We start from the raw sequence: 15,048 nt of genomic DNA, 5'->3' as shown, positions 1-15,048 counted from the left end.
ATTTTATTTCAAAACAAATACACTCCCTTTTCAGAATAATATATGCTAGGTTAAATATATTCACAATGAGTGTAGGACATATAAATATAGATACAGTTGTATGTATAATAACTTTTTTTTATCCAGAATTGTTTAATTTCAATCAATATTTGAAAGTGGTATTAACAATTAAAAGTCAAGGGGCGCCTGGGTGGCTCAGTGGGTTAAGCCGCTGCCTTCGGCCCAGGTCATGATCTCAGGGTCTTGGGATCAGGTCCCACATCGGGCTCTCTGCTCAGCAGGGAGCCTGCTTCCCCCTCTCTCTCTCTGCCTGCCTTTCTGCCTACTTGTGATCTCTCTCTGACCAAAAAAAAAAAAAAAAAAATTAAAAAAAAAAAACAATTAAAAGTCAAAATAGGGGACACCTGTTAGTTAAGCATACAACTCTTGGTTTCAGCTCAGGTCATGATCTTGGGGTCCTGGGATCAAGCCCTACATCATGGAGCATGGAGCTAGCTTGAGATTCTCTCTCTACCTCTCCCTCTTCCTCTGCCCTTCCCTCTCATGTGTCTCTCTTTCTCTCTTTCAAATAAATAAATAAAATATTTTAAAAAATCAAAATAGGCTAAAATTAGAAATATCACAAACATTTTAATGCTTCTAGGTTATTGTATGTATTTTCTTTTATGTTGTCTGACAAGAAGTCATACAGGTCTAAAGTGCAAGAGTTCAGTGAGACAGTTTTCTAATTAGTGAAAGTTTAAACTGTGTAGTATAAGAATGTTCTAGCAACTTGCATTTGCATGGTGAACAAAGTATATTCAACATTTCATAGAGAATAAAATAACTACTTTTGTTTATCTTAAGTTTTAAAATTTCTCTGAAATTAAGAGAAACTATAATTGATCTAATCATTGTTAAAATTTTTTCTCAGAGGAAACTTAACAGATGCACTTGAACATATTACTATGATGTAAGATGTCTGCTAGTGAACATATTATCAACTCTATATGTTAGTATTTTTAATTTTAAATCTCATGAGTATTTGAAATCTCAAAGAAGAGTTTTGTAGAAATATACTTCTTGGAGAAAGAAAATGTGTAAGTTGTTATAAGATTGATTGTTTGATTTTAGAAAGAGAAACAGCATGAACGAGGGTTGGGAAAAGGAGAGAGAATCTCAAGCAGACTTCCCACTGGGTGTGGAGCCTGACACAGGGCTCAATCCCATGACCCTAAGTTCATGACCTGAACCACACCCACTGGGTGTGGAGCCTGACACAGGGCTCAATCCCATGACCCTAAGTTCATGACCTGAACCAAAATCAAGCACTGTTGGGTGCTCAACAGACTGAGTCGCCCAGGCACCCCAAAATATGTTTTCATATATAAGCATCTATATATATAGTTTATATCTGTATTAGATTGAAATTGGGTTTATTTATTAAAATGTATTAACTCTAGTTAGGTTACTGATTTAACACATTCATAAAACTAAATTTGATTTGTACACTAGATGTTAACTCTATTTTAAGTTTAAGATTTGAAGAGACCAGCTCTTCCATCATCAGTGAAAAGCTCAGGACTCTCCCAAATACTTCTTCATATTCTAAATACACATCTTTCAGGTCACCTTTGCTCCATTTTTCTACATGCATTAGAATTTTATTTTCAGTTTCCATCTGGTATGAGTTCTTTTTCTCTCAGTTGTGACATATACTCAAAGTGGACATTCAGTGCCTGTTTCTTATTTGTGCCAACTCCCTCCCTGGCTTTCCACCCACAAAAATCACAAAAAAATCACCAAACATCACTAATAGTGATTACCAATAACAGTATTATTCATAATAAACAGAATGTAGAAACAACAAAATTTCCCTCAACTAGTAAGTGGATAAATAAAATATGGTATATCTATATAATGATATTTAGCAATGTAAAGGAATGAGGTTGTGTTGGATGCTAGAACATGGTGGGACCTTGAAAACATTGCCCCAGACAAGGGAAACCAGTCACAGAAAACCACATAATGTATAATATCATGTACATAAAATACTCAGAATGGGCAAATCTGTAGAGACAAAAATTATACTAGTGGGTACTCCTATTAGGAGTTGTGAAGGAGCTAGGGTAGTTGGGCTGGTAGTTGGTAGGTGATAATTAAAGGGTATCATTTCTTTGAGGTAATAAAAATTTTCTAAAATTTATTATGATAATAGTTTCATAGCTGAGAATATACTGAAAGCTACTGAATTTCAAAATGAAAAGAATTATATGCAAGTTATAGCTTATTAAAACTGTTATTTAAAATATCACCAACAAATCACACAATCTTTGTGTTGGCATCCACCAAAAGAGACATTTTGTTTAGAAAAATAGTGGTTCAAATGTCAAGCAAGATTTAAAAATGACAATGCAATATCTCAATTATTACCATGATGCACTCAGCCAGTTCCTAGTGTAGCTGTAGACTTTTCTTATATATCCAAAGACTTATTAATGCCCACTAACATCTTTTGGGTTTAATCCTTTATCTCTACCAACCTGCCTCTCTCTAGGGAAAACAAAAGTAGAAATTGTTATTGTCCACTGACAGAAGTATTACAGTAACACACCCCAACTTTATCTCTGCACCTTTACTGCTTAGAAAACACTAACAACTATAGAAAATTTTGGTGTTGAAGTTTCTGTTTTGTTTACACATTGTTTGATCGTAGGCAGATATTTTATCTTCTGAATAGAATAAATAAGACTAAATTGCAGCCATCTATGAACTCTGAGTTAGGAAGGTACAAATAGAAGCATCTCAAAAGAGGAAGAGTGTGAAGAAAATTTAGAGCTGAACTTCTATGTAAAGTCCTTGATCAAATTGTTTGATGAGAGTAGATGCCTCCATTTTTCAGAAACATATCTTAATATTTTCTGAACAATTTTTTTTAGTTTTAGATCCAGCTAAAGATCCATGCCTAAAGATGAAATGTAGTCGCCATAAAGTATGCATTGCTCAAGATTCTCAGACTGCAGTCTGCATTAGTCACCGGAGGCTTACACACAGGTAAACATTATTAAATTAAATTCCACTGATTGAATAGTATTCCTTACCATGAATAACTGCTGAGTGTAAATATTTGGCAATATCTGCTAAGCTTTTATCCAGAGTTTTATTGAAACAATTTTAGAGGCTTGGTTAATACAATTATAATTCACTTGGGTTAAACATTGTAATCAATCAGAATTACTATGGATTACAGAATTTAGGCATATATTATTAAATAAAGAGGATTTTGTGAAGATTGGATTAAAGTGTTATATATGCATACTTACATTTTTTCTGTTTTAAGGAATAAGTACAATTTGTTACCCTCTAAATATTTATGCTTATGCCTTGTCAAATGTCATATTTTCCTGGGGGAATAATTGGAAACCAAGCCAAAGGGGAAAAAATGAGAGATGTTCGTAAAAAAAGATGAAAAGTCACAATATAGAAACATGGACCTAGAACCCTTGAGGACACTTTCCTCTAAGGAAGCACTCATACTGGCAGAGTCCTTGTAGTCTGGAAGCTTACTCAAAATTTCAAAAGAAGAAAGGGTTTTAAGTATTTTTTTTTTAATAATGATATCACTGCTTCTGTCAGATAGGTTCTATTTCGAGGAGGATTTGTGGTTTAGAAATATCCTGTGTAATTTCATGCTGAGTTCTAAGGATTGAAGCATGCCACAACCAAAAATAAAATCACTGGGTAACTGACTGAAGCAAGCAGGCATATTCATTCCCTTTATTACTTTCAAAAGAATTCTCTTTATGAGAACACCTATTTTTTTTTTTTTTTTTTTTTTTTTTTTTTGGATATTGGACCTGCATTGCTCTCCCATCAAATGAGCAAGGGAATTTCACTATTTGGGTATGTTCAGAGATTAATTGCATTTTGACTTCAGTGTACTTATTTTAAAGTCTATTATTCAAACACACCAACAGAGATTAAAAACATTAACTAATAAGAATGTAACATTTCTAGAAAAAATGGAAAAATTTAAATTTTGTTGACTTTTCTTATTGATATAAAAGCACATATGCATAAAATCCTTTATTGTATGCTGAATGGAGTCAAGGAAGAGCTTATTCCATAATGCCACATCTGCAATGGCAGGTTTCCAGTGTCAAGGCAGACTAGTGCAACCAAGATAAAGAATTTAGGAATGAGTTCACTTGGGATGAAAGAATCATGGCATACCAATAGTGTATTTGCAGAAGTAAGAGAGAGAGAGGAAGAAAGAGGGCAACGGTTTCGGAATTTGAATTGTAAAAGATTTCTAGGAAACAGCGCTGTTACAAGTTACTGCACTGTGGGAGGACACAAAATGGGAAAGCGGAATTATCAACAAAATATTCCCCACTCAATCATGTCCTCTATGTTAATTTTACCAAGGGCCTCCAAAACTTTGGGCCATAATTTAATTTTTCTATTTATTTCCATAGGATTTTAAAAAGTTTCTGAATTTCTTGGACCCATATTAATTAATCATCAAAATTTTAAATATTAATGTGGAAACATATGTATGGTGGGGATGAGGGAGAGTTAATTTTTACTTCAGGAATGAGTAAGAGGGTAATATTGAAAAGATTTCCTGTATAATCCCTCACCTAAATTGCAGAGATGTAGTCAATTCATTTCATAAAAAAGCCAAAACTGTTTTTATCACAAGTTTCAGAGACCCTGGGAAAGATTTTCATCTATACACATTTAACACTTCATTGGCCATTTCACCCCTGGTCCTCTGAACCAAGTCAAAGAGCAACTGAAGACCTCACAGCTAATCTCATGCCTGGGGCAGAGACTCCACAATTGCTGAAAGCTGAAGCCAGGAGAGGTTAAAGTAACTGACTCAAGATCACAGAGCTGAGAATTTTCAGAACATTGATCCAATAAGTACATACTGACACCAAAGTCCATGCTTTTTACAACTGTACTATCTCACTGCTTCTCTAAATTATTAAAAACAAAGCAAAACAAAAACAAACAAACAAACAAACAACAAAAACATGTAACTACAGACAAAAAGAAACTTTCTTAACATGATAAAGTCTCAGAATCAATAGCTAGAATATTTCTTAATATAAACAGGTGAACTGTCTTGAAGAGAGAACCATCTATCTCTATTGGTATAGTAGGAGGGTGGAGCAGTTGGGGAGACTACTATGTCTTAAGTAGGTGGAATTCTAAGTGTTCTATGTAAATAGTATTTAGCCCTGTTCTATTCTGATAGACACTACTATAAAATTTGCACTCAAGGGGCGCCTGGGTGGCTCAGTGGGTTAAAGCCTCTGCCTTCGGCTCAGGTCATGATCCCAGGGTCCTGGGATTGAGCCCCACATCAGGCTCTCTGCTCGGCGGAGAGCCTGCTTCCTTCTCTCTCTCTGCCTGCCTCTCTGCCTACTTGTAATCTCTCTCTGTCAAATAAATAAATAATATCTTTAAAAAAAATTTGAGAAGAATCAATGAAACAAGATGGGATTGGGAGGGAGACAAACCATAAATGACTCTTAATCTCACAAAACAAACTGGGGGTTGCTGGGGGGAGGTGGGATTGGGAGAGGGGGAGCGGGCTATGGACATTGGGGAGGGGAGGCGAACCATAAGAGACTATGGACTCTGAAAAACAACCTGAGGGTTTTGAAGGGTCAGGGGTGGGAGGTTGGGGGAACAGGTGGTGGGTAATGGGGAGGGCACGTTTTGCATGGAGCAATGGTGTTGTGCAAAAAGAATGAATACTGTTACGCTGAAAAAATAAATAAAATGGAAAAAAAAAAGAGGAAAAAAAAATAAAATGACTGAGAAATCATAAAAAAAAAAAATTTGCACTCAATACACACTCTATTCAATAAATAAATAACTAGTTTCCAAAGAATTGATTTTAAGATTAATATTTGATATGCTTTATTTGCTTTGAGGATGTCATTACATAGTGAATGTTTATACAACACTTAGGGAAGGAAAGTTTTACCAAGCAGTTTGATCAATAAAAGTTGGCTAATATAAATATAGCAGGTCTTAAATCTGGGTGTTGTGTGTATGATATGGGGATGAGGTACAGAAAACAAGGAAAACAGTTTAATTAATCAATTCTGGTCACTTACATAGTTTAGATTAGAAATTATTACTGTTTGCATTTAATGAAACCACTTATCATATCTTTCCCCATAAAAGAGAAAATGGAATTTTCTATTTGCTTCTGTAGGAAGAATCCTATTTTTCAAAGGTGTCTTCCTAATTTCCCCACCTCTCTCAAACTAGATGACATATCCATTTTTCCATTACCTTAGAATGCTGAACTCATTTTGAAATACTCATATGCATTTGTAATATATGTATCTATTATGTATATATGTTATATATATATATATAATATTGTCTAACATTATGTATATATAATATATTATCTAACATTAATCTCCATCAACTGACAGGAAGTATCATGAAGGTAGTGTCTATGTCTTACTACTTTATACTCAACTTGACATGCTGGCTAGTATATATTTTCTTTGAAGAATGTATTAAAATAGCTTTTATTTTTGAATGCTTAGAGAAGAAAATTGAGTAGTTTGATCATTTGAACTGGTCAACCTAGATAATCTAAGTCAAAGTTTTTTTCTGTGTGCGTTGTGCTTACTTGTTGAAGATAGTCTGGAAAGGACATAGAAGTCATCAACAAATATCTTTAAATAAATCTGTTGAGAAAGAAGGGTTCAAGATGGCAGTGTAGAAAAATCCTAAACTTACCTCCTTTCATGGACACAATAAATTTATAACTACATGTGGAATAATTTCCTCTGAGAAAGACCTAAAAACAATGAACAGAGCCTCTCCAACAAAGGAAAAAAGGGTATGCTCGAAACACACACACACACACTCACACCAGGAATGGTAATCCATAATCAGGATGGATCTCAAAATATAGAACTTTTCCTTAAGAATTGAAGGGTCTAGTCTCTGTGTCAGGCACCCCAACCCCTAGGTCCTTCACAGGACAGGTGAGTGCCCCAAAGGTCTTGCTTTGAAATCCAATGGGAATTACATCCAGAAAAACCATAGAACTGTAAGGAACAGAGAACATGTTCTTAAGGGGCTTGTGCACAGGCTCACTTGCCCTGAGATCCAGCACAAAATCAAGTGTTTGAAAAGTACCCAGAACACATGAGAAATAGATGTAATTATTGATCTTAAAACATCTGCTGGAAAGACAATAACTTGGGATTCTCTCAGAGGACAAAGGCATTCTTAGGTGCCATTTTTACAAACTAATTTCAAATGCAGGTGCTGGTGGATACTATCTTAGAACTCTACCTCTAACCTGTTAGCACCAGAAGGTATTCCCTACTGAGGGCCCACCAACTCTTATGCTGCAGCCACACATCACACTCGAGTGAGAGACATACCCACCTCTGTGCCACATAGCCACATGCTACAACTGGGCCAGGGGAGATCCTTGCCCACTCCCATCCTGTAGCTGCAGCTTCACAACAGCAGGTGGATGCACACAGCTCACGTAAGGGATACCTCTGGCTGTCAGGGAAGATAGCACTTCTGAACCCTACACTATCTCCTACATTAGGATATATCCTACATGAGACCACTCCTTTAAGATGGGGAATGTTAGCTGATTTGCCTAATACATAGAAGCAAACACAGTGAGTCAGGCAAAATGAGAAAAGAGAAGACTTTTCCAAACAGACAAGACAAAGCCTCAGCAGAAGACCTTAATGAAACAGAAATAAGCAATTTGCCTGATAAAAAGTTTAAAGTAATGGTCATAAAGATGCCCCCTGAACTGAGCAGTAAGATGTATGAACACAGTGAGAACTTCAATAAAGAGATAGAAAATATAAGAAAGTGCCAAATTAAAAAAAAATTATAAAGCTGAAGAATACAACAACTAAACTAAAAAATAACCTTTGAGTAGCTCAAAAGAAGACTGGATAAAGCAGAAGAATGGATCAGTGAGTTGGAAAACAACTCAACAGCCCTCACTGAAACAGAGCAACAAAAAGAAAAAAAGAATTATAAAAAATGAAGATATTTTAAAGGACTTTTGAGAAAGAATTAAGCAGAATAACATTTGCATTATAGAGGTGTAAAAAAGAGAAGAGAGAGAGAAGGCCAGAAAACTTTTTTGAAGAAACAATGGCAGAAAACTTTACTAATTCTGGAAAGAAAACAGACATACAGGTCCAAGAAGCCCAGAGAATTCTAGACAAGATGAATACCAAGAGATCCACGCTGAGACATACTATAGTTAAAATGTAAAAGTTAAAGAGAAAAAACAAACAAACAAACTTAAAAGCAGCAAGAGAAAAACAACTTGTTATAAAAAAGGGAAACACATAACGTTACCAGAAGATTTTTGACACAAACTTTGGTTGTCACAGGGAGTGGCATGATATATTCAAAATATTGAAAGAAAAAAAAAACTTTCAGCCAAGAATTCTTTACCCTGTAAGGTTATCCTTCAGAATTGAAGTGGAGATTAAGAGTTTTCCAGACAAGCAAAAAATGAAGACGCTCATCATCACTAAACCAGCCTTACAAGAAATGATAAAGGGACTTCTGTGAATAGAAAAAAAATGGCCCTAATTAATCACAAGAAAACACATGAAAGTAAAATAGCTCACTGGAAAAGGTAAATATATAGTATAGACAGTGAATCCATCAATTATAAGACAAGCATGAAAGTTAAAGTCAAAAGTACTAAAATTAACTAAAACTACATTAATTAGTTAAGGGATGTGTAATATAAAAAGAGCAACTTAGAGGCATCTGGGTGGCTCAGTCTGTTGACTTTGGCTCAGGACACGATCTTGGAGTCCTGGGATCAAGCCCCACATTGGACTCTCTCCTCAGCAGGGAGTATGTTTCTCCTTCTTACTCTGTCTTGCTCTCGCTCTTCCTCAAATAAATAAATAAATAAATAAATTCTATAAAAAAAGAACAACTTAACCACCTGCTACATACACAGGATGTTATATGTGAAACTCATAGTAACCATAAAGCAAGAACTTACACTGAAACTAAAAAAATAAATAAATAAAGGAATCTAAACATAACACTAAAGAAAATCACCAAACCACAAAGAAAGAGACAGGGAAAAAAGAAAAAGACAGCTAGAAAACAATTAACAAAATGGCAGTAGTGCATACCTATCAATAATTTTTATAAATGTAAATGGGCTAAACTCTTCAATCAAAGACACAGAGTGGCTGAATGGATAAGGAACATAACCCACCTAATATGCTGTCTAAAAGAGACCAATTTTATTTTTTTTAAGTTTATTTATTTAGTTATTTAGCCAGTTAGTTATGTAATCTCAAGAGCCAATGTGGAGCTCAAACTCATTACCCCAAGATCAAGAGTCACATGATCTTCCAACTGAGCTGGCTAGGTGCCCTGAGACTCACTTTAGAAGTAGGGTCATACACAGACTGAAAGAGGAGGAATGGAAAATGATTTCCATGGAAAAGGAAATAAAAAGCTGGTTTAGCCATACTCATATCAGAGAAAATAGACCAAATTAAAGACTGTATAACAGACAAAGAGGGGCATTACATGATGATAAAGGGACAATCCAACAAGAGGGTATAACAATTTTAAATATCTATACACTTAACATGGAATACCTAAATATATAAAGCAAATATTAAGTACCTAAAGGGGGGAATTGACAACAATACAATAATAGTAGGAGATGTTAACATCAAAATTATATCATTTCATGTATTGTTCAGACAAGAACTCAATAAGGAACCATCAGACCTAAATGATAACATTAGACCGAATGGACTTAATATATACAGAACATTCCATCCAAAAGCAGCAGAATATAGATTATTTTCAAGTGCACATGAAATATTCTCCAGGGTAGATCACATGTTGAAACACAAAATAATTCTCAATAAATTCAAGAAGGTTGAAATGATATCAAGTATCTTTTCCTGCAATTACAGTGGTGTGAAACCTGAAAACAATTACAAATTGAAAACAAGAAAAAAAAAAACATAAAAATGGGGAGATTAAATAATGTGCTATTGAACACAAAAAGGTCATTGAAGAAGAAATTTTAAAAAAGGTCATTGAAGAAGAAGTAAAAAAAAAAAAGAATACCTAGAGACAAATGAAAACAAAAATAGGATATACTAAAATCTATAGGATGCAGCAAATGCAGTTCTAAGAGGGAAGTTCATAGCAATAAAAGCTTACTTCAAGGGGTAAAAAAAAGGAAAAAAACTCAATAAAAAAATATAAATTTATACCTAAGGGAATTAGAAAAAGAAGAACAAATGAAGCCTAAAGTTAATAGAAGGGAGAAAATAATAAGGGTCAAAGTAGAAATAAGTGATATAGAGAGTAAAAAGACAATAGTAAAGATCAGTAAACTGAGAACTGGTTCTTTGAAAAGATAAGCAAACTTGACAAAGAATTAGCTAGACTAACCAATAAAAAAAAAGACAGAGTGTTCAAATAAATCAAATCAGAAATAAAAGAGTAAGTTATAGCTGATACCATAGAAATACAAAAGATTATTTTAAAAAATTGCACATCTCTATCAACAAATTGAACAACCTAGATGAAATAGATAAATTTCTAGAAACACATGATCCTGCAAGACTGAATTATGAAGAAATAGAAAATCTGAATAAACTAATTTCTAGTGATACCAAATGGGTAATAAAAAATATTCCAAGATATGAAAGTCCAGGACCAATGGTTTCACTAGTGAATTCTGTCAAACATTAAAAATTTAACAACTTTTCTTCTCAAACTCTTTCAAACAGTTGAAGAGGAGGAATACTTCCAAACTCATTTTATGATGCTAGCCTTAACCTAAATCCAAAATCAGAGAAGGACAGTACACACACACACACACACACACACACACACACACACACACACGAAGAGCAGTATCCTTCATGATATAGATCCCAAAATCCTCAACAAAATATTAGCAAACCAAATTCAACAATATATTAAAAGGATTATTACCCACAATCAAGTTGGATTTATTCTTGGTTTGTAGGGATGGTTCAACATCCACAAATCTATTAACATAATACCCCACATTAAAAAAAAATAAAAGAATAAAAATCATATGATCATCTCAAAAGATGCAGGAAAAAAAATGGCAACAACCAGCATTCATTTGTTATAGAAACTCTCAATAAAATGGATACATAGAAGAAATGTACCTGAACTTAGTAAAGGTTATATATAAAAAACCCACAACTTACATCATTCTTAATGGAGAAAAATTGGATGTCTTTCCATAAGATCAGTAATAAGACAAGGATTCTCATTCATTCAACTACTTTCATTCAACATAATATTGGAAGTCCTAGCCATAATAATAAGGTAAGAAAAAGAAGTAAAAGCCATCCAAGTTAGAAGGAAATAAGTAAAACTGTCACTATTTGCATATGATATAAATAATACTATATGCATAAAATTCTGAAGTTAAAAAAAAAACAACCTATATAGCTAATAAATAAATCCAGTAAAGCTTCAGGATACAAAAATGTACATACAGAAATCTGTTGCACTTCTATATGTTGTAACAAACTATCAGAAAGTGAAATTAAGAAAACAATTTCATTTAAAATCACATTGAAAAGAATAAAATACCTAGGTGTGAATTAAATCAAGGAGGTGATTATAGCTGAAAACTATAAGACGCTGATGAAAAAAAGTGACAAAGATGCAAAAAATGGAAAGATATCTATTATATGATCCATCTGTTCCACTTCTGAGTATTTATCTAAATGAAAACATTGATTTGAAAAGATGAATGGATGTCCATGTTCACTGCAGCATTATTTACCAAGATATGGAAAAAAAACCAAAATAAGTATCCACTGATGGGCAAATGGATGAAGAGGATATGGTACACACACACACACACACACACACAGGAAAATACTATTCAGCCCTAAAGATAAATGAAATCTTGCACTTTGTGATAGCATGCATGGAACATAAGGGTATTATCCTAACTGAAATAAATCAGAAAGTGAAAGACAAAGACTATATGACCCTTTCATATGCAGAATCTAAAGAAAACCAAACAAATGAATAAACAAAATAACACAAAAATGAACTCATAGATGTAGAGAACAGACTGATGATGACCTAATGGGTGAAGGGGCTGTATTTTGTGGTGATGGGTGGTAACTAGACTTTTGGGGGTATTCACTTTATAGTGTAGACAGATATCAAAGTATAATTTTGTATACCTGAAAATTATATAATGTTATATACCGATTTTACCTCAATAAAAATAAATGTATTGATTACATGACTAAACAAATAACTGCCAACAAAAAAGTAAGAGGAGTATATAAAGATATGAGGGAGAGATGAGTCCCTAACAATTGGTTTTAGGAATCTAGTAGACATAGACCCTTGCCTTAGATTTGTAAATAACTGAAGCAATTGATAATGCTTTAGTTAACAATACCTCGCTTTGAAATCAGAGAAGTGGACTGATCGGGAGGCTCATGACATATCTTACAACAGCTTTGAACATTATTGCTCAAGTGGAGAAGGGCGTAATCTCTCCAAATAAACCGTGTTCAAAAAATCACATGTTTGGCTATTTGTTCCTGAAGGCTTTTTTGTGAGACTGGCCTCAAACAAGCCTGATACCTGTGTGCTTGTGCTGGTTTTCTGTAGCATTATCATCACCAATTAAGACAAAATAGTTTTATGAATGATGAGAAAAACTTAAACTGTATCATGTTTTCTAAAATTTAGATGTTTGGTATAAAATATATGATGGGCTTGCCAGGCTTTGAAAATGACCCACTTATATTGTTATTATGGGGAAGAGTTCTGGAGATGCTTACAGCTGAGGGTTTGTTTCATTGTTTTTGTACATTGTGAGCAAGAAGCCTAGTGTTTTATGCTCCCTTTGCTGCCTGTGCAGCTGCAGATAATTAACACTATTTCTAGATCCATGTTTCAGGCACCAATCAATGGATGCTGCTGATATTAAAAAAAAAAAAAAAAGTTTTGGCATAACACAACAGAGTAAGGTTGAGGAAATTATTGTAGGACAAAATCATCTATGTTAATTTCTGCTTCATTTACACCAAAGGTTGAAAAAAGAATCAATAAGAAAATGCTTTGGGCCTTGTATTAATGCATTGTATAAAAGAATGATGAAACTAATTTAAAGTGTTATTTATTAAAAATAGATACCAAAAGAATGTGGGTCCTAAAACTCCTCTATTTAAACTATGCACTTTTAGAATTCATAAATTTAATGACTATTTTTGAAAGATTTGTATTTCTTTATATAATGATTAAATGTATTTTTATAGTATTTATATTTCCATTCCTATAATGTTGAAATATTTATGATGAAAAGATTCAGTCACAGAGCTTAATTTATAGTGAGTCTCTAAAGTATTTGTTGAGTGAAATTGAACTCATAACTATTTTAAAATAATGTTCCTTATATTTGTGTAAGATTTAGCCTGTATGGTATATGAACACACTAGTATTGTCCTCAGGGAGAATGAAATCCAGCATTTACTGCATACTTAATACACAAAGGTTTTTTTAATGCCTTAAATTTATATATTTTTATAACACTCCAAAATTTTTAGACTATAGACTATTATGCTCAATTTACAGAAACAAAAAGTGAAGCTCAAAAATTCTGGGTATTCTTCATGAGATTAGTTATACAGAAAGATGGGAACTAGTTAGCCAGCTAGATTAAAGGGACAGATTTAGGTTTTGGAATAAAGTTTATGTTTTATATGTATACCTTCCTTTTTATAATTACAAATTAATTATATGTTTATGAAAAGATAATTGGTTATATGTTTATGAACTGATGTTTATATAACCTTTTTATGACCTAACTGTCCATAGATCTTCCAGTTAGTATAAAGTATAGAGAGGTTTTGCAAAACATTTTTAAAAATAGATTTCATTTTTTTTAGAGAATTTTTGGGTTTGCGGCAAAAACAGAGCAAAAGTTACAGAAAATTTCCATATGCATAACCTCCTCCATTACCAACAGCTCCCACCAGGATGGTACATTTGTTATATTTTAAAACCTGCATTGCCACATCACTATCATCCAAAGTCCACAGTTCACATTAATTTTTTAAATATTAATTGCATTTAAATATAGGTCATAGTATTTTGGATAGTGAATTAGTTTAACTCTTTAAAATGCAGACAATATCTAAAGTTAATCATGTTTCATTTATTTCTTGAACTTTTCTAAAGTGTATACACACACACACATGCAGGCATAGACACAGATTATATGTACACACACACATGCTTTCATATGTATGCATAACTAATTTAATCTCACAACAATGTGAAGTGAAGTGAGTTAAAATTGTTACCGCCCTTTTACCAATGATAAAAGCTGAGGCACAGAATTTACATAATTTGCTCAAGTGGAAGACTTGGACATTTATCCTGGCAATTGAGATTTAAGAATTTGTTCTTTTAATTATTATATTACATCTTTTGATGCATAGTATTTAATACTTTAAAAATGTCATATAATTGAGACACTCTTCTGTATATTTTATAGATGTCAAAACATTTTGTATTACAACAACCCCATATACCTTTAAGAAATTCACTGAGTAACTCTTACCTAATGTACAATTTCTCAGCATATTTTAATCCACATTCTTTTTTGCTAAACATATAATTCTTAGATTCTCTATTCTTATATCACCTTCAACAGGGCATAATTCCTAGACACTTGAGAGCTGGTCACAAGAAGAAAATTTTATTTCATTAGACTGAACATTTAGATCAATCATTATAAGGTGGTCAAATTTTACTTCAGGTGTGGTGCACTGGAAAAACAAAAAGCATGTTTCTCAAGAATAAAAATAAGAAAACACTGTATTTTTAATACACAGCACATCTTATCATTACTATCACATTATCTCTAATCTTGTTGAAAATCAGGGGCTTATTGATTAAAGTCCCAAATCCCTGGCATAGTCCCTTATACCCAGAGGTAGGCAGCTTCACAATATC

General features: G+C 33.3%; 1 protein-coding gene across 2 annotated transcripts in view; it reads left to right on the top strand.

Moving 5' to 3' along the window:
• SPOCK3 (SPARC (osteonectin), cwcv and kazal like domains proteoglycan 3) overlaps window positions 1–15,048 on the top strand; it is a 517,993-nt gene that overhangs the window by 222,585 nt on the left and 280,360 nt on the right. For both annotated transcript variants that reach the window (XM_045985859.1, XM_045985852.1), the window contains one exon: window positions 2,919–3,033. In XM_045985859.1, coding sequence (XP_045841815.1) covers window positions 2,919–3,033 — 115 coding nt within the window. The remainder of the gene's footprint in view (window positions 1–2,918; window positions 3,034–15,048) is intronic.

The sequence above is a fragment of the Meles meles genome, chromosome 2, assembly GCF_922984935.1.
Source record: "Meles meles chromosome 2, mMelMel3.1 paternal haplotype, whole genome shotgun sequence".
NCBI classification, from domain to species: Eukaryota; Metazoa; Chordata; class Mammalia; order Carnivora; family Mustelidae; genus Meles; species Meles meles.
This window is presented reverse-complemented; position numbering and strand designations above follow the sequence as displayed.